The sequence below is a fragment of the Haliotis rufescens genome, unplaced genomic scaffold, assembly GCF_023055435.1.
Source record: "Haliotis rufescens isolate VD_foot unplaced genomic scaffold, xgHalRufe1.0.p SCAF_38, whole genome shotgun sequence".
In the NCBI taxonomy this organism is placed as follows: domain Eukaryota; kingdom Metazoa; phylum Mollusca; class Gastropoda; order Lepetellida; family Haliotidae; genus Haliotis; species Haliotis rufescens.
In genome coordinates this window covers 3030714-3052609 of record NW_025964090.1, presented here as the reverse complement: position 1 = coordinate 3052609, position 21896 = coordinate 3030714, and the positions used below count along the sequence as shown (strand labels likewise).

At 42.1% G+C, this 21896-nt stretch overlaps 1 protein-coding gene across 2 annotated transcripts in view; it reads left to right on the top strand.

Moving 5' to 3' along the window:
• Positions 1-21289, top strand: part of LOC124123905 (protein MTO1 homolog, mitochondrial-like) — a 203011-nt gene extending 181722 nt beyond the window's left edge. For both annotated transcript variants that reach the window (XM_048381332.1, XM_048381333.1), the window contains exons 9-17: positions 4273-4346; positions 9323-9439; positions 10365-10495; positions 10890-11094; positions 13295-13457; positions 15706-15824; positions 17565-17661; positions 19628-19682; positions 20177-21289. In XM_048381332.1, the coding sequence (XP_048237289.1) occupies positions 4273-4346; positions 9323-9439; positions 10365-10495; positions 10890-11094; positions 13295-13457; positions 15706-15824; positions 17565-17661; positions 19628-19682; positions 20177-20314 (1099 nt within the window). In that variant the 3' untranslated portion in view covers positions 20315-21289. The remainder of the gene's footprint in view (positions 1-4272; positions 4347-9322; positions 9440-10364; positions 10496-10889; positions 11095-13294; positions 13458-15705; positions 15825-17564; positions 17662-19627; positions 19683-20176) is intronic.
• Positions 21290-21896: the final 607 nt, after the last annotated feature.

Sequence of the window (21896 nt, the reverse complement as noted above, 5' to 3'; positions counted from 1 at the left end):
CCAGTGTGATGTATAATACAATGGCCAAGAAAAACAGTGTGAAAATCTAAACTTAGCGCTGTTGCACTTGAAATTATGATTATATGTTTTGAGGTCTGTATTTATAACAACTCAAATGAATCTTAAAAACGCTAATGAGAAGCTGTGGCTTAATTAGCACCGCCAGCTAGGCCTGCAAGCTGATTAGGTATTACCACCAGCCGGGGACCGAATAATTACATGATCATAACATTAGTTGTGGTTAGACATGCATCGTATAGGGGGCACGGGTGGCCCAGTCAACCAAGGCATCGCGATTCGCGGTGCAGAGTTGCGTCCCTTAGGCACGCCAGAAACCTATGATTGTGGGTTCCAATCCCAGATCGCCCCGATTATGTTTCTAGGTTTGTCAGCACCATACGTGTGCTCGTGGGTTTTACTCACTCACTCACTCACTCACTCACTCACTCACTCACTCATAGAGTCCATGATATGTTGATCATCCTGGTTATTTCGTCACTAATTAATGTTGGTCACAGGTTCCAACATGTAGGGGTTCACATGTTCTCCTTCCACAGAAATCACCAAATTCATCTTCCGCGATACATTCAATTTCCATGACAACTCAAAAACTACGATCAACGTCAGAGTTGGACATATCGGCAAGTGATGATCGATTTTAGCTCACGATACCGTAAAAAGGAGCAATGTAAGTGTGATTGAAGCTTCATCATTTGATACAGATATCAGTCAATATTTTAAGCAAAGAAAGCCTCACAACAAAATAAATAAAGTACTGAAACATGAACAATAAACACACTTCAAGAAATATCATATTTCGGACATCCTTTTCCCGAGGAAGAGTGAAATCATTTTGTGATATAAATGGCCTTTGTCACATTTCCATTGTGGAAAGAAAGAGGAGTATATTTTAATCTTTTAATCCGAAGAAGGAATTACGAAGGAAAGTACAGTGTACAAATGGTCATTCACAGTTTCATTGTGGATAGGAGAATTTATCATATAGGGGTAGGTTTATCGGCAGGTGAAGCCAACGGCTAAAAATGTTATAGGTTGGGGTTATATACGGACAAAGATGCAAATTTGAAAGGTCAGGTAGGTACTACTTTCAGAGTTTACAAACAAACATGGCATCATCCTTGTCTAAACCATTGTGAATGTGGAAAAATTACTGGGATAATCGGTATTATTAGCAAAACAATAGTCTAAGCTCCTGAAGATCAGTGTCTAGGCATTTTACAAGTTTGGGCAATTTTGGAGGTATAAATTGCAAAACAATTTAGCAAGGACACGGGCCTAGCGGGATCACTTTCCAACCCTCTTGTAGACCTTGAGGGTTGGGTCCTTTTTCCCCTGATTGATTTATTTGGATTAAGCCGAAATATGTCTGAATCTTGTCGCTGTGTGTACATCTGACTGCACTTCATAATGTTGTGGGTGTGGCTGTATTTATGCAAGGAAACAATTCAAATCAGTATTAAACTGCAATAAATCATTATTGTTGGGGCATAATAATATAATTTCATCCATGCCAACCTCAATGCGAAACACCCACTATATATCATATTGTATTACTTTATCATATTGTTTTTTAATTACGTACCTACAGATGAACAAACTCAACGGTAGTTCCCTTCTTTGAATGCTTGATGAAAGACAACATGTACATTTTACCAAACATTTATTCTTCTCGTTAATCTGTGGATCCGTCAACAGTTTATGTACACAAATACGTTTCATTTTGTCAAAAAATAAATATAATAAAAAAAATATAATGCCTCCCTCCTATATTTTAAAACAATAATATAAAAATGTATTTAATTTATTTTGGCCTCCTCAGTGAATGATGCAATGTTCTGTAACTATTACTGTTGGTCTTTGAATCCTCCGACCTAGGATCTGAACACCTGATCAGGTCAGACTGCCATTAAATAGTCAGACAGTCTTACGATCGACATGTGTTAACACAGATAGTATTTTCCTAAAACCTACCTCTAGTGGACATGGCGTCTCAGACATCAGGCGGCTCCCAACCCATGACTTCTCACTGTATTTTGCCATAGATAACAATGATTACACGGAAGTGAAGAGTGGGTGTAAGGAAAGCAGCATAACACATGATGAGCTGTAAGAAGTGTGCAGGAATATCCTATTTCAGTAAATGCTTCGCATTAGTAAATGCTGAAGCTTGATATTTGCCGTGGCGTGCCACCAGAGCTTATGAACAGTTCGTGTGTGGAGTTTTCATGCCATTAAGTAACAAAACACAGCTAGCTGAAAACACCTGTGGCAGTGTGTTTTGCAAAGGACGCAGAAACATCCTTCGGAGAGAAGTTAGCCAGTTAGTGTATTGAGTAAGAAGCTAAGTAACTAGCAGCAGGTGAAGTTGCTTCGAGAAGATTAACAGACACATGCGTGTACATGAGACAGACCATTGTATCAAAGTGTTTTCATGCAAAATGAAAAAAACAAAATTTACTTGAAATACTGCAACAGAATTTAATTTGTTTAGGTTAATGTTCTCAAGGTGTGGTTTAATTATGTAAAATAATCTAACCAATATTTTATTTATTTTCAGTCATAAACTAAATATGTTTTAAGTATCAAATTACCATGATGCCACACATAGTTTCCCATCATGCCACATATAGTTCGACATAATGCCACACAGAGTTTCCCATCATGCCACACATAGTTTCCCATAATGCCACACATAGTTTCCCATAGTGCCACAGATACTTTCCCATAATGCCACATATAGTTTCCAATACGGGACCAACCAATTGATGTTCTCTGGGGGAGGGAGCCAGAATTTTTCAGGGAGCTCTTTTTCGTAAAAATCCCAGCCCTCTCAACCACCACCCACCCCCACCCCCCATCGTGATTATCAGAAATGGTTTGGCCACATCACATATAGTTAGAAATATATTCAAAGAAAATCATATCTAGATACACATTTTGGGGGAATTAATTAATTTACATGCTTTGTATGTAAGTTTGGTTCAACATATATCTGTGAAAAGAGGGGGCAAGGGTGGCCCAATCGTGTAAGGGCGCCACGATTCGCTGTGCAGAGTTGCGTCCCTTAGGCACGCCAGAAACCTATGATTGTGGGTTTGAATCCCGGATCACCCCGATAATGTTTCTAGGTTTGTCAGCACCATACCTGTGCTCGTGGGTTTCACCGAAGTGGTAAACGTCTGAGACCTGCATCACTTCGGGCTTTCCTCCCATATTAAGCTGACATGCTGTGATATAACTGGAATACTGTTAAAAGCGGCGTTAAACCAAACTCACTCACTCACTCACTGTGAAAAGATTGAAAGACCAGCCCTTAAAAGGCCTTTAATTTAAACTCCATATCATTTGAGGATGCCTAATGGTTTCGTGTTAACTGAGCAAATTGAAATGTTGTGTATTTGGGTGTTTTTGCAACATCATCAACATGATGCAGCCGAGAATCATAGGATATTATATATATGAGTGTTCATGTCACACTATGTTTATGACACAAGTGTTTTAATACCAGAATTTAGTCACGAGTGTCGTAAACATAGTATGACTTGAACACGAATGTAATGTTCTATTAATTACCGAAGAAGATGTCTACATACAGTGACATCGTGTTTACTTATAATGACGGCACGTCGCAACAGCAGCGGAACCACAATTTGTCGAATTACATCAACAGTCGTCAGCTATGACGTTGTTTCTAGTGTGACGTCATTCCGACCTCACGTCACAATAAGATTCGAATGACGTTAACAATGCTGTCCAGATGACGGAAACAATATACTGTTGTCTCGTGACGTGATATGACCCTAGGGCAAACATGATTTTTATGAACCCTGATATGTTTGCCCTCGTAGCTAATAAATCATGCTATTGACCACAAGTTTTCTCTTTCAGATTTGTTTCCACTGCATGTTTTTTTTTTTTTTTATAACCAAGGTGTTGCTCATGCTTTCATGCTGTGCAGAGTTGCGTCCCTTGGGCGCGCCTGAAACCTATGATTGTGGGTTCGAATCCCAGTTCGCCCCAATTGTGTTTCTAGGTTTGTCAGCACCATACCCGTGCTCGTGGGTTTCACCGAAGTGGTAAACGTCTGAGACCTGCATCACTTCGGGCTTTCCTCCCATATTAAGCTGACATGCCGTGATATAACTGGAATACTGTTAAAAGCGGCGTTAAACCCAGCTCACTCACTCACTCATGCTTTCATAGATATGGGTATCTAATTTACAAATGTGACAAAATTATATTCTTTTCCAGATATTGTCCCTCCATTGAGTCCAAAGTGCTGAGATTTAAAAGGAAACAGCACCAAGTATGGCTAGAACCTGAAGGTAAGACTGTCACTCATCACAGAAACATTGATCCCAAAGACCATCATTTACATAAAATAAGATACTTTATCCTTTCTCTTGCTTATCAGATTCTCTATTTTTATCCAAAGAAACTGTCTTACAATAATAAGATGCCATCTTATTATTTCACTAATCTCATTGAAATTGGACACTTCTCCTTTAAAGGTCTGATGCTCCCTCCAGAGTAAGTCTGATTAACCCTGAGCCAAATTTTACTGCCCAATTAAAATGAAGGATGCTTGTGTTTTTGAGCCAATGAGATGTCTATTTTCTGAAAAAGTTTGGCTTCATTGTCAAACTGGTTGCCTTGGACAGATCATTGTTTGGTGGAAGAGAAAAGAAACAATATTACAAAATAGCCCAGTCATTTCTTTCTCCATTTGGAACTGCCCATTTACATTTGCTTCTCCCACGTATAAGATGACACATCGCAATACACAATTAATGTGGAGGGTACCGTTTCTAGTGAAATCGTCCAGAATAACAGATTTCAGAGAGATAATTAAAGCTCAACATCAACAAAAATCTTGGCAATGTCATCAACTGAAGACAACACCATCATTCCAGGTATCTCTTTATAGTTTATGTTGTTGGATTGAATATATATTTGAATTCTGAACTTCTCAACATGATCCTTTTACTTAAGAAATAAACGACTCATGGTTGTTGTTTATTGTACAATAAAACACTGCAGGGAGACTCAACCATTTCTAATATGAGATATCATCATTATGGACTGCCTCTTTAAGAATGTTGATAAATTGTACAAGTTTAAAAAAATATTTACCCAAATGTTAATAATGATGACTCCCTGAATAAAAAGTCAAGTTTACGAATAGGTGGGTTAGGTTTGGTATTACCCGTATATACTCACAATCCTCACGTTGATTGTCTGTATCTTTTCTCCTCATACTGATTGTCATATCTCGCCTAATTTTGGATGCGATCATTCTGCCACTACATTTATCTGCGTAGCCCAGCTAGATCTTTGGGAAACAACTTACTTGACACTTCCCTCTAAAAAATAACGTTGTCCAATATATGACGTCAGGAATTTGCAAGCGCATATTAGAATCTCCAGAAATGACGTCATGATTGAACAATGTTTTTTTGTGAAATGAACCATGCTTCGTTCTTCATTGTGCCTTTACAATTTATCGTGTAGTAGAGCTAGGACGGGTAACACAGGTACTCGGGTCGGGTGGGTCCTCAGTAGGACCCGGGTACCGACAGTACTACCCGGACCCGTGGTTAGTCACGGGACATATTGTTTAATGACAAAAACTCTCTAGAGCTCAGTGGTTACACTACAAGTCGCTATTGTTCCCATTTCTTTATGATGATGCACACATTCCTTTTGACTTGTATATGTTTGAGTAAAGATAAAGCTTCAGTCAACTTCAGTGTACGCATGATTTGATCGTTACATAAGAGACCATAGATCTATTATATGGTCTCTGGTTTCATACATGTATCTCAACAGTTTTTGCCAGGGCAACTGTTAAACTATTCCCAATTAGACATTGTGTTCCCAACTCTTGAGACCTACAGTGGGTACTCAGATAGGGTCAGGTAATAGGGGGTTGGGTACCTGGGTAGTAAATTTGGACTCGTCCCAGCCCTATCGTGTAGCTATCTTTTGTTATAAGGGTAATGTTATTTTTCAGGGCATTATTATTTGCAGAAGCCTGAGGTCTTCCATTAACTGCCCGACGAAGGAGGGCATTTAAAAAGACCGAGGGCTTCTGCAATATGAAGGCATTATCAAATTACAGTGGCCCGCTCATTTCTGATAACATACGGGCCGTTTAATGATAATTCTATCCATTTTAGCTATAATACATGATATATCTACAAGCTACACAATCACTTCTAGTGAACATGTGGGGATGCTGGGTTGGAAAGCTTGCCAGCATCCTGTGCTTGTTGTGAGGCAACTAAATGGATCGGGCGGTCAGGCTCTGCGACATGGCTGATAGTGTCATCGTACCCTCATGGCTTGGGATGCTGCTCATAATATCAATCACTGGTTTGTTGGGGCCAACCTGATTATTCACAAGCTCTCATATTGCTTGAATAACAGTTTGGTGAACACAACAAACAAACATGAATACTCAGACATTCCTCTACTGCACACTGATAAGGCCCAGTAACAGTGCATGTGCTATGTGATGTTGAAATATTGCTGGTTAATGTGTAAACCATACTGACCTCTCTCACTAACACACAAGGAACCCTGCAAAAATTTAAACAAAGAAACATTTGGAGACATTGTTATTCCCAGGAAATCATGGACATATCCTTGTTCAGAAATAACATTAACAAATCTGAAGGACAAAAGCTGCTTGCTCTGCAGAAGCAGTACTGATCTCTTCACAATGATTTTGCAGCAGATCATCACTGTGCTGAAAGAACTGAAGCCAGGAGGAATTTTATGTCGTTTCAGCAGAGTTGAGTTATACAAGAGTTACCTCCCTTCTACCACCTGCCCAATATCATGCAAGACCATGCAATACCTTTTGAAGAAATTGGAAAAATTAATCCAAAATGTTATCAAATTATTAGTGTTTATCCAAATAGAATATCCTGCACCTTGTTACTGTAGTTTAAGGGTTCTCCAGATCCTGCATTGTGTTACTGTAGTTTAAGGGTTCTCCAGATCCTGCATTGTGTTACTGATGTACCCTGGTTCTCCAGATCCTGCACTGTGTTACTGTAGTTTAAGGGTTCCCCAGATCCTGCATTGTGTTACTGTAGTTTAAGGGTTCCCCAGATCCTGCATTGTGTTACTGATGTACCCTGGTTCCCCAGATCCTGCACTGTGTTACTGTAGTTTAAGGGTTCCCCAGATCCTGCATTGTGTTACTGTAGTTTAAGGGTTCTCCAGATCCTGCATTGTGTTACTGATGTACCCTGGTTCCCCAGATCCTGCACTGTGTTACTGATGTACCCTGGTTCTCCAGATCCTGCACTGTGTTACTGATGTACCCTGGTTCCCCGGATGCTGCACTGTGTTACTGATGTACCCTGGTTCCCCAGATCCTGCACTGTGTTACTGATGTACCCTGGTTCCCCAGATGCTGCACTGTGTTACTGATGTACCCTGGTTCCCCAGATCCTGCACTGTGTTACTGATGTACCCTGGTTCCCCAGATCCTGCATTGTGTTACTGTAGTTTAAGGGTTCCCCAGATCCTGCATTGTGTTACTGATGTACCCTGGTTCCCCAGATGCTGCACTGTGTTACTGATGTACCCTGGTTCCCCAGATCCTGCATTGTGTTACTGATGTACCCTGGATCTCCAGATCCTGCATTGTGTTACTGTAGTTTAAGGGTTCCCCAGATCCTGCATTGTGTTACTGATGTACCCTGGTTCTCCAGACCCTGCACTGTGTTAGTGATGTACCCTGGTTGCCCAGATCCTGCATTGTGTTACTGATGTACCCTGGATCTCCAGATCATGCACTGTGTTACTGTAGTTTAAGGGTTCTCCAGACCCTGCACTGTGTTACTGCAGTTTAAGGGTTCCCCAGATCCTGCATTGTGTTACTGATGTACCCTGGTTCTCCAGACCCTGCACTGTGTTAGTGATGTACCCTGGTTGCCCAGATCCTGCATTGTGTTACTGATGTACCCTGGATCTCCAGATCCTGCATTGTGTTACTGTAGTTTAAGGGTTCCCCAGATCCTGCATTGTGTTGCTGATGTACCCTGGTTCTCCAGATCCTGCACTGTGTTACTGTAGTTTAAGGGTTCCCCAGATCCTGCACTGTGTTGCTGCTGTTTCCCGGTTCTCCAGATCCTGCACTGTTACTGTTGTTTCCTGGTTCTCCAGATCCTGCACTGTGTTACTGTAGTTTAAGGGATCCCCAGATCCTGCACTGTGTTACTGTTGTTTCAGGGTTCTCCAGCAGGGTGGTGTACCCCAATGGCATATCCTGCAGTGTGTTACTGTTGTTTCAGGGTTCTCCAGCAGGGTGGTGTACCCCAATGGCATATCCTGCACTGTGTTACTGTTGTTTCAGGGTTCTCCAGCAGGGTGGTGTATCCCAATGGCATATCCTGCACTGTGTTACTGTTGTTTCAGGGTTCTTCAGCAGGGTGGTGTACCCCAATGGCATATCCTGCAGTGTGTTACTGTTGTTTCAGGGTTCTCCAGCAGGGTGGTGTACCCCAATGGCATATCCTGCAGTGTGTTACTGTTGTTTCAGGGTTCTCCAGCAGGGTGGTGTACCCCAATGGCATATCCTGCAGTGTGTTACTGTTGTTTCAGGGTTCTCCAGCAGGGTGGTGTACCCCAATGGCATATCCTGCAGTGTGTTACTGTTGTTTCAGGGTTCTCCGGCAGGGTGGTGTACCCCAATGGCATATCCTGCAGTGTGTTACTGTTGTTTCAGGGTTCTCCAGCAGGATGGTGTACCCCAGTGGCATATCCTGCAGTGTGTTACTGTTGTTTCAGGGTTCTCCAGCAGGGTGGTGTACCCCAATGGCATATCCTGCAGTGTGTTACTGTTGTTTCAGGGTTCTCCAGCAGGGTGGTGTACCCCAGTGGCATATCCTGCAGTGTGTTACTGTTGTTTCAGGGTTCTCCAGCAGGGTGGTGTACCCCAATGGCATATCCTGCAGTGTGTTACTGTTGTTTCAGGGTTCTCCAGCAGGGTGGTGTACCCCAGTGGCATATCCTGCAGTGTGTTACTGTTGTTTCAGGGTTCTCCAGCAGGGTGGTTTACCCCAATGGCATATCCTGCACTGTGTTACTGTTGTTTCAGGGTTCTCCAGCAGGGTGGTGTACCCCAATGGCATATCCTGCAGTGTGTTACTGTTGTTTCAGGGTTCTCCAGCAGGGTGGTGTATCCCAATGGCATATCCTGCAGTGTGTTACTGTTGTTTCAGGGTTCTCCAGCAGGGTGGTGTACCCCAATGGCATATCCTGCAGTGTATTACTGTTGTTTCAGGGTTCTCCAGCAGGGTGGTGTACCCCAATGGCATATCCTGCACGATGCCAGAGGAGCACCAAGTACGGCTTGTCCAAGCAATCCCAGGACTGGAAAAATGTGACATAGTGCAACCAGGTATGTAGTAACCATGTTTCAGTCCCGTGTTTCATTCCCGAGTTTCACTCTCTCAGGTCAATGGTTTACAATGTTTCAGTCCTGTTATCATGTTTCAGTCCTGTATGTTATCATGTTTCAGTCCTGTATGTTACCATGTTTCAGTCCTGTATGTTACTATGTTTCAGTCCTGTATGTTATCATGTTTCAGTCCTGTATGTTACCATGTTTCAGTCCTGTATGTTACCGTGTTTCAGTCCTGTATGTTACCATGGTATAGTCCTGTATGTTACCATGTTTCAGTCCAGTATGTTACCATGTTTCAGTCCTGTATGTTACCATGTGTCAGTCCTGTATGTTACCATGTGTCGGCCATGTATGTTACCATGGTACAGTCCTGTATGTTACCATGGTACAGTCCTGTATGTTACCATGTTTTAGTCCTATATGTTACCATGTTTTAGTCCTGTATGTTACCATGTATCAGTCCTGTATGTTACCATGTTTCAGTCCTGTATGTTACCATGTGTCAGTCCTGTATGTTACCATGTTTCAGTCCTGTATGTTACCATGTGTCAGTCTTGTATGTTACCATGTTTCAGTCCTGTATGTTACCATGGTACAGTCCTGTACGTTACCCTGTTTTAGTCCTGTATGTACCCTGTGTCAGTCCTGTATGTTACCCTGTTTCAGTCCTGTATGTTACCATGTTTCAGCCCTGTATGTTACCATGTTTCAGTCCAGTATGTTACCATGTGTCAGTCCTGTATGTTACCATGTTTCGGTCCTGTATGTTACCATGTTTCAGTCCTGTATGTTACCATGGTACAGTCCTGTACGTTACCATGTTTCAGTCCAGTATGTTACCATGTTTCAGTCCTGAATGTTACCATATTTCGGTCCAGTATGTTACCATGTTTCAGTCCTGTATGTTACCATGTTCCAGGTTATGGTGTAGAGTATGATTACATTGACCCCCGTCAGCTGAATCCCTCCCTCGAGACTCTTCTCATCCAGAACCTATTCCTGGCTGGCCAGATCAACGGAACAACAGGATACGAAGAGGCCGCAGCACAGGTGAGTGTTCTGCCCTGATATGAAGTGGATGCATCATAGGTGAGTGTTCTGATGTGAAGTGGATACGTCATAGGTGTTCTGCCCTGATTTGCAGTGGATAGATGACAGGTCAGTCGATGGAGAGGTGAGTGTTCTGATGTGAAGTGGCTAGATGTGAAGGTCGATCACAGCACAGGTTAGTGTTCTAATGTGAAGTGGCTAGATTGCAGGTCAACACTTCACAGGTGAGTGTTCTGCCCTAATTTGCAGTGGATAGATGACAGGTCAGTCGATGGAGAGGTGAGTGTTCTCCTGAATACATGACCCAGGGTACCCTGTAGTGTCCTAGACAACAGCCGTTTCCACAACAGTATTCTGTTAATTGTCCAATACTCTTCTACCTGTCTCTTCAAAGGGCATCATGGCAGGAATCAACGCTGCCCTGAAGGCTGAAGACAAGTCTGCCTTCACACTGGACCGGACTGAAGCATACATTGGCGTTCTGATTGATGACCTGACAACTCTTGGAACCAATGAACCATACCGAATGTTCACAAGCCGAGCCGAGTTCCGCCTTGCACTCCGGCCAGATAATGCTGACACCAGGCTCACAAGCAAAGGTGATCTCTGGAATATTGTTGGACTGAATGCGTGAGTGAATGTGAGTGTGTCATGAGGTTGGTGAGTGAGTGAGTCATTGGGTTGGTGAGTGAGACAGTTGTTGTTTTGGTGAGTGGTTGTATTGGTGGTTGAGTCTGGGGTGAGTGAGTGAGTCTGGGGTGAGTGAGTGGTTCTGTGATCAGCATCATTTCATTTGTCTGAGATTTAACCATGTCTGCTTGAAAGAATCTTTTCAAGTCTTCTTCCAAGAAACAGCAAGGCCAATTAATCTGAAACATTGCTCATGCAAGTAAATATTTCAAAATAAAAAATTAATAGGAAAATCTTATCAAATCCTCTCCTCAGAATGTAAAAGACCCTGAGATCTGAAACTTTTTAAAGATGAGTATGACCATATTAATACTCATGTATTCATGGCGCAGAATTGTAAAAATAAGACATATATTGTAGAATTGAAAAAAATGTATCTTTAAATGTTAGATTATCATCTTCTCAAAAGTCAAAAAGCTCAGAGATTAAAGTAGGATATGTATAATTTGTATCTACATGTGACTGGTATAATCTCCCGTGGCAACAGCGTGTCATCATACTGACAGCAAGGATCGTTGCTCACAATATCAATCACTGGATTGTCTGATCAGGACTCAATTATTTACAGGCCGCCATCATCTAGCTGTAATATTGCTGGTGTGGTGTTAAACAACAAACATAAGATAGATACGAGATACATCGCAATGAAGAACGAAGCGTGGTTTATTTCACGATAAAACATTGTTCTATCAAGACATCATTTCTGGAGATTCGAACATGCGCTTGCAACTCGATGACATCGTAAATTGGACAATGTCATTTTTTAGAGGGAGGTGTCTATTGAGTTGTTCCCCATAGATGTAGAATGGCAATGTGGATATACTCAATGGCTGAAGGATCGCATCCAAAAGTGGAAGAGATATGACAATCGGTATTGGGAGAAAAGGTACAGAGAATCGATGTGAGAATTGTAAGAATATGCAGGAAATACCAAACTTAGCTCACCTGTTCGTAAAATGGACTTGTCTGACATTTCCAAGGTCAGATTCTGTTCAGACAGTCATCATTATTAAAATTTGGTAAATATTTTAAAGCTTGTACATTTTATCAACATCCTTAAAGAGGCTGTACATAATGTTGATATCTCATATACAAAATAAATGACTCGTGGACATTGTTTATCATACAATAATTAAATTTCCGTTTTCGAAATTCCTGCATTCTGATTAGCTGAATTGGTCACGTGTTATTGCATTCATTTCCCAATGACTTAAAAAATTAAGCCACGCCCACTGAAGCGGACTACTTTAATTTCGAATGTCGGGGAGTCCCAATTTACAGTCAAGGGAATTCCCTTTCTGCTCACGTGTTTTGTCATGCACAGACATTTAGTGAAATTCATGCATATTCATTGTCCAAACAACCCTTTGAGACCGAAGGCCGAGAAGGAATGAAACAGCAAACGTGCAGGCTCGCTCGTCTGTTTTTTGTTCCAGCTTGACTCGGTTCCACAACTTTCATGTTCTTGGGTTTCATTTCTAACTAGCATTTTTCCAACTGTGTCTTCCCGTTCTCATGGACCTAATGTTTGAATCTGGCAGTAACTGACCATGTCATTTGAAACAGCTGCCTTCTCCAGGACTATATTTGTTCCGGCTTGCCACAGTCTGACTTTTGCTGTGTGAATATTGTTTTGATCTTACACTCCGTTGATTGGCTACTGACTTTGTGGGTGTGTCAAGTTATGTGCATAAATTAAACAATCACCTGATTCATGTCACACCACAGTATGTATTCCTACATCTGGAATGTTTATCAATCTCGTCATTTTTGTATGCTTTCACATTCAGCTGTTTTTGGTTAAACTGTTGTAGATAAAACATGTTTTCGTTGTCGAATTTAATTATAGGCATTGACTGTGTATTTTTTTCAGTTCATTGAGGTATGAATCGAAAATTCGATGTGCAAACTTTTGTAAGAATTTGCTTGGCGGATTCATACAGTTCAATGAACCGAAAAAAATACAGTCAATACTTAAATAAAACACTGCAGGGAAAAAAAAACACTACCCACTTGTCGTTTATTTCTTCAATAAACAAACAAATCAACAAACATGTATACACTCATTGCTTGTATACACTGAAGTCACCACTGTAGTTGTTCCTGCAGGTTACGAGGTTGGCTGTGTCAGAGAGGTCAGGTTCCGGAAGTCGGAAGCATCACGTCATGAGTTGGAGGAAGCTGTAGCAGTGCTGTCGTCCCTGACGATGACCTTGGCACGTTGGTTCCAGCTCCTCAACCTGCCGTCCACAAACAACAGGAACACCAAAAAGTAACAATGTTGTCCGTGGAATTCTTAAACTGGAAGGCGATCAGTGTTTTAGCTTGTTCTCAACTATAACAGGAATGTTTATTATTTTGAACGTGCCATTATCATAGGTTTGTATCCCGGTTCGCTCCCAATGTTTCTAGGTTTGTCAGCACCGTACCTGTGCTCATGGGTTCCACCAAGTGGTAAACGTCTGAGACCTGCATCACTTCGGGCTTTTCTCCCACATTAGGCTGACATACCATGATATAACCGGCTTCCTGAGGCAAGGGTGTTGAAGTCCAGTTTCCATCCTTACCGAACTATGCTGGAATTCTGTGCCTCAATCGTAGCAGCACCAGTGGCCATTACGAGTTATGTTCCCTCCATGTCCCTTCTATTGACCAATCCGATTGCATCTCTAATGTCACTTGCATTTTCTTCAAACAAAATAGCAGCACTCAGTCAAGATATTGATAATCAAGATCTATCTATTGCAATAAAATGGGCCTTACCTCGCGAAGTGTATCACATTATTTGAGCACCTTGATTAAAAACATAATTTTTTTTCTGTCAACGCCCAGTTTACGGTACACTTGCTTTGCAAATCCTGCAGTCAATAGAAATAGAAATCCATGTTGTTTACGAAACAGATGTCTAGTTTGTTGCATATACTATGCATAGACTCCAGCCAAAATATAACTCTGGAATTACAGCCTAGCTCGGCAAGGGTGGAAACTGGACTTTTACAGTCAGTTAACTCCCTTGCCTCAGAAAGATTTGATATAACTGGAATACCGTTAAAGCGACATTAAACCCAACTCACTCACCCTATAATGAACTTGCTAAGACATGCATTGCTTCTGGCCTTCATCCACCATCAAGCTGCACAATGTTATATATCTGAAATACTGTTTGAAGTGTCATTAAACCCAACTCACTCACTCACTCACTCACTCACTCACTCACTCACTCACTCACTCACTCACTCACTCACTCACTCACTCACTCACCAAACCCACCAAACCCACCAAACCACCAACCCACCAACCCACCCACTCGCTCGCCTGCCCGCCTGCCCGCCCGCCCGCCCATTACAACGGTATGTGTCCTGTGTCTATAACCAACCAAGTCTGACACTGTGGCCTAGTAGATAGAGCATCTGCTCGTAGACAGGAAAGGTCAATGGTTCAATCCCTGTCTGCGTAATTCCAAAAGACGTTAAGAGGTGGTACATGCAATTAACAAGGATATTTGTTGTTTAACGATTTTATATGATGGCGGTCTGTAAATATGAGTCTGGACCAGACAATCCCGTGATTAACATCATTAGCATCGATTCCCGTTACTGGGATATGATAACATGAATCAACCAAAAGGCGAGCAGGAACACAGTACTCCATGATCATTTTTTTTGTATCATCATGTTGTATAAAATAAAAGCATGGGTGACATAGTTTAAATTTTGAGTTTTCGAAACATTTGTTTTTCATTTTTTCTTCCTTAGTATGTTCCCATGAAAACAGCATGTTGATTTTGGAAATACCTTTGACCGAGACTGGCCACAGCATGGAGAGTTTCTGGACAAATGCGTTTCCAGAATTAAAATGGGACGTGTTAAATACTATATATCCATATTCAGGGGTCAGGGTTGAGGTCAGGGTGATACAATTATCAAGACTTTCACTGCAGTCTTTGTATGTAGAACTTTTTCTCGCGTACAGTTTCTGTTCTGGGTGATATGACAAAGGTCAATGATATGCCCCTCACTCACAGCCTCAAAGACCCAGCTGGCAATATATGTGTGTCATGTATTTTTTATTTGTTTGCTGTTTAACGCCGCACTCAGCAATATTCTAGCTATATGACGGCAGTCTGTAAATAATCGAGTCTGGATCAGAAAAAACAGTTATTGACATCATGAGCATCAATCTTTGCAATTTGGATACGATGACATGCATCAACCAAGTCAGCGAGTCTGACCACCCGATCCTGTTAGTAGCCTTTTATGTCAAGCATGGGTTGCAGATGACCTAGTCTATTCCATGATCTTCATGGGTCTAGCAAGGACTGGTCGGCTCAGAGTCAGTATACTGTGTCTGAGTGGGGTATTCATGTCATACTATGGCATAGCATCTCAGTGGTCTAACACTAGAAAACTGGCATTATAGCCACACACGTGCATGCATGTCACATATAAGTGCAATCATCTTGAGTGCGTCATTAAGCCCCATTCACCTTACCTTGTAACCAATGTTGCTATTGTGTGCAGTGGTGTTGATCTCCTGAGTCTGCCCTACATCACAGTGGAGCAGCTGATCCAGGTGTTCCCGGAGGTCCTTGGCTTCTTGCATGATGACACCAAGCTGAAAGAGAGGCTAAAGACAGAAGGTAGTGTACAATTAGGAGCACAGCCTGATCCTACTGTAGATATTTTGTACCTAGTAGTCTCCTCTGATCCCCGATGCATTATTTGCCCCTCTGATCCCTGATGCATGATTTATCCCTCTGATTCCTGATGCATTATTTGCCCCTCTGATCCCTGATGCATCATTTGTCCCTCTGATCCCAAATGCATTATTTGTCCCTCTGATCCCCAATGCATTATTTGTCCCTTAGATCCCCAGTGTATTATATTCTCCTCTGATCCCCAATGCATTATTTGTCCCTCTGATCCCTGATGCATTATTTGTCCCTCTGATCCCTGATGCATCATTTGTCCCTCTGATCCCCAATGCATTATTTGTCCCTCTGATCCCTGATGCATTATTTGTCCCTCTGATCCCCAATGCATTATTTGTCCCTCTGATCCCCAGTGCAATATTTGTCCCTCTGATCCCCAATGCATTATTTGTCCCTCTGATCCCCAGTGCATTATTTGTCCCTCTGATCCCCAATGCATTATTTGTCCCTCAGATCCCCAATGCATTATTTGTCCCTCTGATCCCCAATGCATTATTTGTCCCTCTGATTCCCGATGCATTATTTGTCCCTCTGATCCCCAATGCATTATTTGTCCCTCAGATCCCTGATGCATTATTTGTCCATCAGATCCCCAGTGCATTATATTCTCCTCTGATCCCCGATGCATTATTTGTCCCTCTGATCCCTGATGCATTATTTGTCCATCAGATCCCCAGTGCATTATATTCTCCTCTGATCCCCGATGCATTATTTGCCCCTCTGATCCCTGATGCATTATTTGTCCATCGGACCCCCGGTGCATTATATTCTCCTCTGAACCCCGATGCATTATTTGTCCCTCTGATCCCTGATGCATTATTTGTCCATCAGATCCCCAATGCATTATATTCTCCTCTGATCCCCGATGCATTATTTGCCTCTCTGATCCCTGATGTATCATTTGTCCCTCTGATTCCCGATGCATAATTTGCACCTCTGATCCCCAATGCATTATTTGACCCTCTGATCCCTCATGCATCCTTTGTCCCTCTGATTCCCGATGCATTATTTGTCCCTCTGATCCCCAATGCATTATTTGCCCCTCTGATCCAAACTGGATTATTTGTCACTCTGATCCCCAATGCATTATTTGCCCCTCTGATCCACACTGCATTATTTGTCCCCTGATCCCCAATTGATTATTTGCCCCTCTGATCCACACTGCATTTTTTGTCACTCTGATCCCCAATGCATTATTTGTCACTCTGATCCCCAATGCATTATTTGTCACTCTGATCCACACTGCATTATTTGTCTCCTGATCCCCAATGCACTATTTGTCCCTCTGATCCCCGATGTATTATTTGTCCCTCTGACCCCAATGCCTTATATGTCACTCTGACCCCAATGCCTTATATGTCACTCTGACCCCAATGCCTTATATGTCACTCTGACCCCCAATGCCTTATATGTCACTCTGACCCCAATGCCTTATATGTCACTCTGACCCCAATGCCTTATATGTCACTCTGACCCCCAATGCCTTATATGTCACTCGACCCCAATACATTACTTGTCCCCTGATCCCCAATGCATTATTTGCCCCTCTGACCCCAATCTGATCTGACTTTAACATGGTGCCCATGGTCAAAGACATAATTCTGAGCTGGTTTCTCTCTGATCCCTGATGCATTATTTGTCACTCTGACCCAATGCATTATTTTCCAGCTATATATGTGAATGAGCTGAAGGACCAGCTGGAGGAGATGGAGGAGGTCAGGCAGGATGAGGAACTCCTCCTGCCAGACGATCTCGACTATGATAGGTCAGTTATCTCCCTTGTTCGTATATCAGTGCCAGTAGGCCAACTGTGTATAAATTCTTATTCAGATATCATGTCATCTTAATGTCTAGAACCTAAGTTACTGTTCAATTCAATCACTTAATTCTGTTAATCATACAGCCAGATGCTAATCCCAAAGAGGGTTATGGGTGACCCAGTCATCTAAGGTGCCCCTTTTGCAGAGTTACCATCCCTTGGGCATGCGGGAAATGTATGATTGTGGTTTCGAATCTCAGTTTGTCTGATTATGTTTCTAGGTTTGTCAGCACCATACCTGTGCTCATGGGTTTCACCAAAGTAGTAAACATCTGAGACCTGCATCACTTCGGGATTTCCTCCCACATTAATCTAACATGCCATGATATAACTGGAATACTGTTTAAAGCGGCATTAAATCCAACTCACCCTGTAATGAGCTTGCTCTCTTAATCAAATATCCATGAAGTGCAATGTCCTGTACCTCTGCTGTCAGCCATCCTCAACAAGCTTGGCAACTATATCACTTTAGTTTCAAGGAAGTTAAAAATGATTTAATGGTGATGTGACCATGACTAAAATAGCCAGATCCAGATTGAGTTTATAGAAAGAGAGAGGTCATATCTCTCCCTTTGCTTTGATAGGGGTACCACCATGATGTGATTGCGTGGCACAATGAATCTTCCCTAGGCAAGGGCGGTAACTTACTGTAAAAGTCCAGTTTCCACCCATGCCGAACTAGCCTGGAATTCCAGAGTTATATTTTGGCTGGACTAATGAGCCTATGCATATTCCGATCAAAATCATGCAACAAACCAGACATCCGGTTCATAAACATCATGGATTTCAACATACAGATTTCCATCAACTGCAGGATTTGCAAAGCATGTGTAATGCCAACTGGGCGTCGACAAATATTTTCCAAATCTTTTCATGTTTTTAGTCAAGGTGCTCAAATGATTTTTACACTTCGCAAGGTTAGACCATTTTGTTACAGTAGATAGATCTTGATTATTGATCAAATCATCTTGACTGGGTGCTGCCATTTTGTTTGAAGCAAATGCAAGTGATATGAGAGGTGGGTTTCGATTGGTCAATAGGAGGCAGATAGAAGTGACATAACTCGTAATAGCCTCTGGTGGTGCCACGATCGAGCCATGAAATTCCAGCATAGTTCGGCAAGGGTGGTAACTGGACTCTTGTAGTCAGTTAACGCCCTTGCCTCAGGAAGATGGGCACAATGTTGTTATTGTATGAGATCTATCCTTCTGGGATGCTGCAGTCTCTCCATCCTTTGAACCATGCGACATATTACGTTCGCATATTAATAATGAGAAGCATAAACATGATTGTTTATTGTGGTACAATCAGGATACACCCGAATCTAACCAATCTCATTAAAATCAGATCTAAGTTCTCGCTGCTGCTAATCAAAGATCTGAGGACATCCCCATTACGGGTCACGTCAGACCAACCTTGCGCGAACTTTGACTGACCAATGGAATGACCAATCAGAAGGAAGTTTTCTCGTGCTTTACATCACTAATTTCAAATTGGCGACTACGCTTTCAAAACATATTTTGACAAATTCTCGATTAAAAATTTGAAACCTGAACAAAAGAACATTCTGGAATCGCTAATAGAGGGTTTAGATTGTATGGATTCAGTCGTTAAACCCGTAACTATCGTTCGGAATACCCCGTATTAAAGTTTTCGAGGATGCATGATTAGAAATCACATTCCAACTGTCACTTTCATGATCTGGTAGGCGACACTCTGAAGAAAGGTCGTTCTGACGTAACCCCAACTGGGGTGTCCTCAGATCTTTGTTTAGCGATAGCGAGAACGAAATTTGATTTTAATGAGATTAAAATCTAACTATCTGTGATGGTGTGTGGCTTTTCAAATGATGTAAAACCCTGACAGGAATTTGTATCGATTGTGACCACATATATTTGACCCTCTGTTTCAGTTTGTGCATTTCAACAGACGCCAAGAGCAAACTCGCAGAAGCCCGGCCAGCTACTGTAAGTTTATATCAAAATAACTGATGAGGTGAAATGGGTTTTAAATGACATGTTCAACAGCACTGAGGTGAAATGGTGATTTGTCTCCACGATCAATATTATTTCACTCATATGGCGTTTGGTGAAATGGGGTTTAAAAGATATTTCACTTATAATGCAGTGAAGAGAAATGGGTTTAACTTTGCGTCCATTGAGGCGGTCTGAATGACAGTAGACATGAATAAATGTGTAGATTCATACTTTATCAAGTGAGTGAGTATGGTTTTACGCCGCTTTTAGGAATATTCCAGCAATATCACGGCGGGGGCACCAGAAATGGACTTCACACATTGTACCCATGTCGGGAATCGAACCCGGGTCTTTGGCGTGACGAGCGAATGCTTTAACCACTAGGCTACCCGACCGCCCCTCATACTTTATCATAAATCACTATATGAAATTTATGAGTGATTGCCTTTAGATTGGCCATCAGGCTTTCATCCGAAATGTTCCAGATTGCCTCTGCTAGCAGAATACCAGGAATGACACCAGCAGCCATCTTGATTCTTCTGCGACATGTTAAAAGAAGAACCCAAATCAAGGTCAAGGACAGCAAGATGGCTTCTCAACCTGCAACAGAAGATCTTTCATAAACATCACTTTGGTGCCAGGAAGTCAACAATTCTTTGTTTGACAATAAAAGCAGATTCCTGAGGTCAAACTATGGTTGCATGTTCAGGACTGGTTCCTACGTGGTATCTATTGATATCTGTGTCTCAAATCCTCATCTATTCCCTACATGATTAACCTTGTACTTGAATTCTGACTCTGAGCAGGGCCTACTTGCACAAATCGATCTTAGTGCTAAGATGATCGTAACTCCCATACTTTAACATAGGCTTACAATAGTCGTAACGCTAAGATCGCTTTGTGCAAGTGGGCCGAGGTCCCCAATACTCTGTCATGAGAGGCAACTAAGTTGGATCAGAAACAACTGATTGAATCTCATGGTACCTGTATGTGTGTGTGTTTGTGTGAGTGGCTGCTTGCACTAGTCCAGACTAATGCTAAATCTATAGTGCTAGCCCACTGAGATACTGGCTCCAAGCTGAGCCGACTTTGTTTCATCCCCTAAATGCTGAGCACCAGGAAGGGTAACAGCAACTACATATACCATCTTTTAGTGTGTTTTGGTATGACACAGGCAGGTATCGAACCACTGACCAGCTGCTCTCCGGGCTGAGACGCTCTATCCACTAGGCCTCGGAGGCAATCTGACTGCAGTGGATGTGGCTCATGATATCAATCACTGGTTTGTCTGGCATAGACTCTATTTTGTACTGGGCTGATCGGATATTGCTGAAAATTGCTGTCTGCAGTGTAAAATAACAAACAAGTAAAGATGCTTAGCTATACACCATCCAGAGACTTCCAAACATAATTATTAGTGCGTTTGTATTAAGAAACTTTTCTTATTGGGTGGATATGTTCTACCCAATGGCTGTATAAGTACCACGAAAACTATTACTTTCATGTTTTTGATTGTTTTGAAAAAAACATGTGAATATTTTTAGTGATGTGTTTTATTTTGTAAATAATTTTAGAACAAAATACACTGTACATTGTCACTTCAGTTGTCATGTTGTATTTCCCAACAACCACATGTTGATTCTGGGTTAGAATAGATCCCCAGCAACATAACTTGGTTGTGGGATTCCTGGTTAGAATAGGTCTCCAGCAACATACCTCAGTCATGGGATTCTGGGTTAGAATAGATCCCTGGCAACATAACCTGGTCATGGGGGATTTCAGGTTAGAATAGGTCTCCAGCAACATAACTTGGTTGTGGTATTCCGGGTAAGAAAAGGTCCCCAACAACATAACCTGGTCGGGGGGGATTTCGGGTTAAAATAGATCCCCAGCAACATAGCTCTGTCATGGGATTCTGGGTAAGAATAGGTCTCCAGCAACATAACCTGGTTGTGGGGGATTTCGGGTTAAAATAGATCCCCAGCAACATAACTTGGTTGTGGGATTCCGGGTTAGAATAGGTCCCCGGCAACATAACCTGGTCGTTGGATTCTGGGTAAGAATAGGTCTCCAGCAACATAGCTTGGTTGTGGGATTCTGTGTTAGAATAGGTCCCTGGCAACATAACCTGGTCGTGGGATTCTGGGTTAGAATAGGTCTCCAGCAACATAACTTGGTTGTGGGATTCTGGGTAAGAATAGGTCT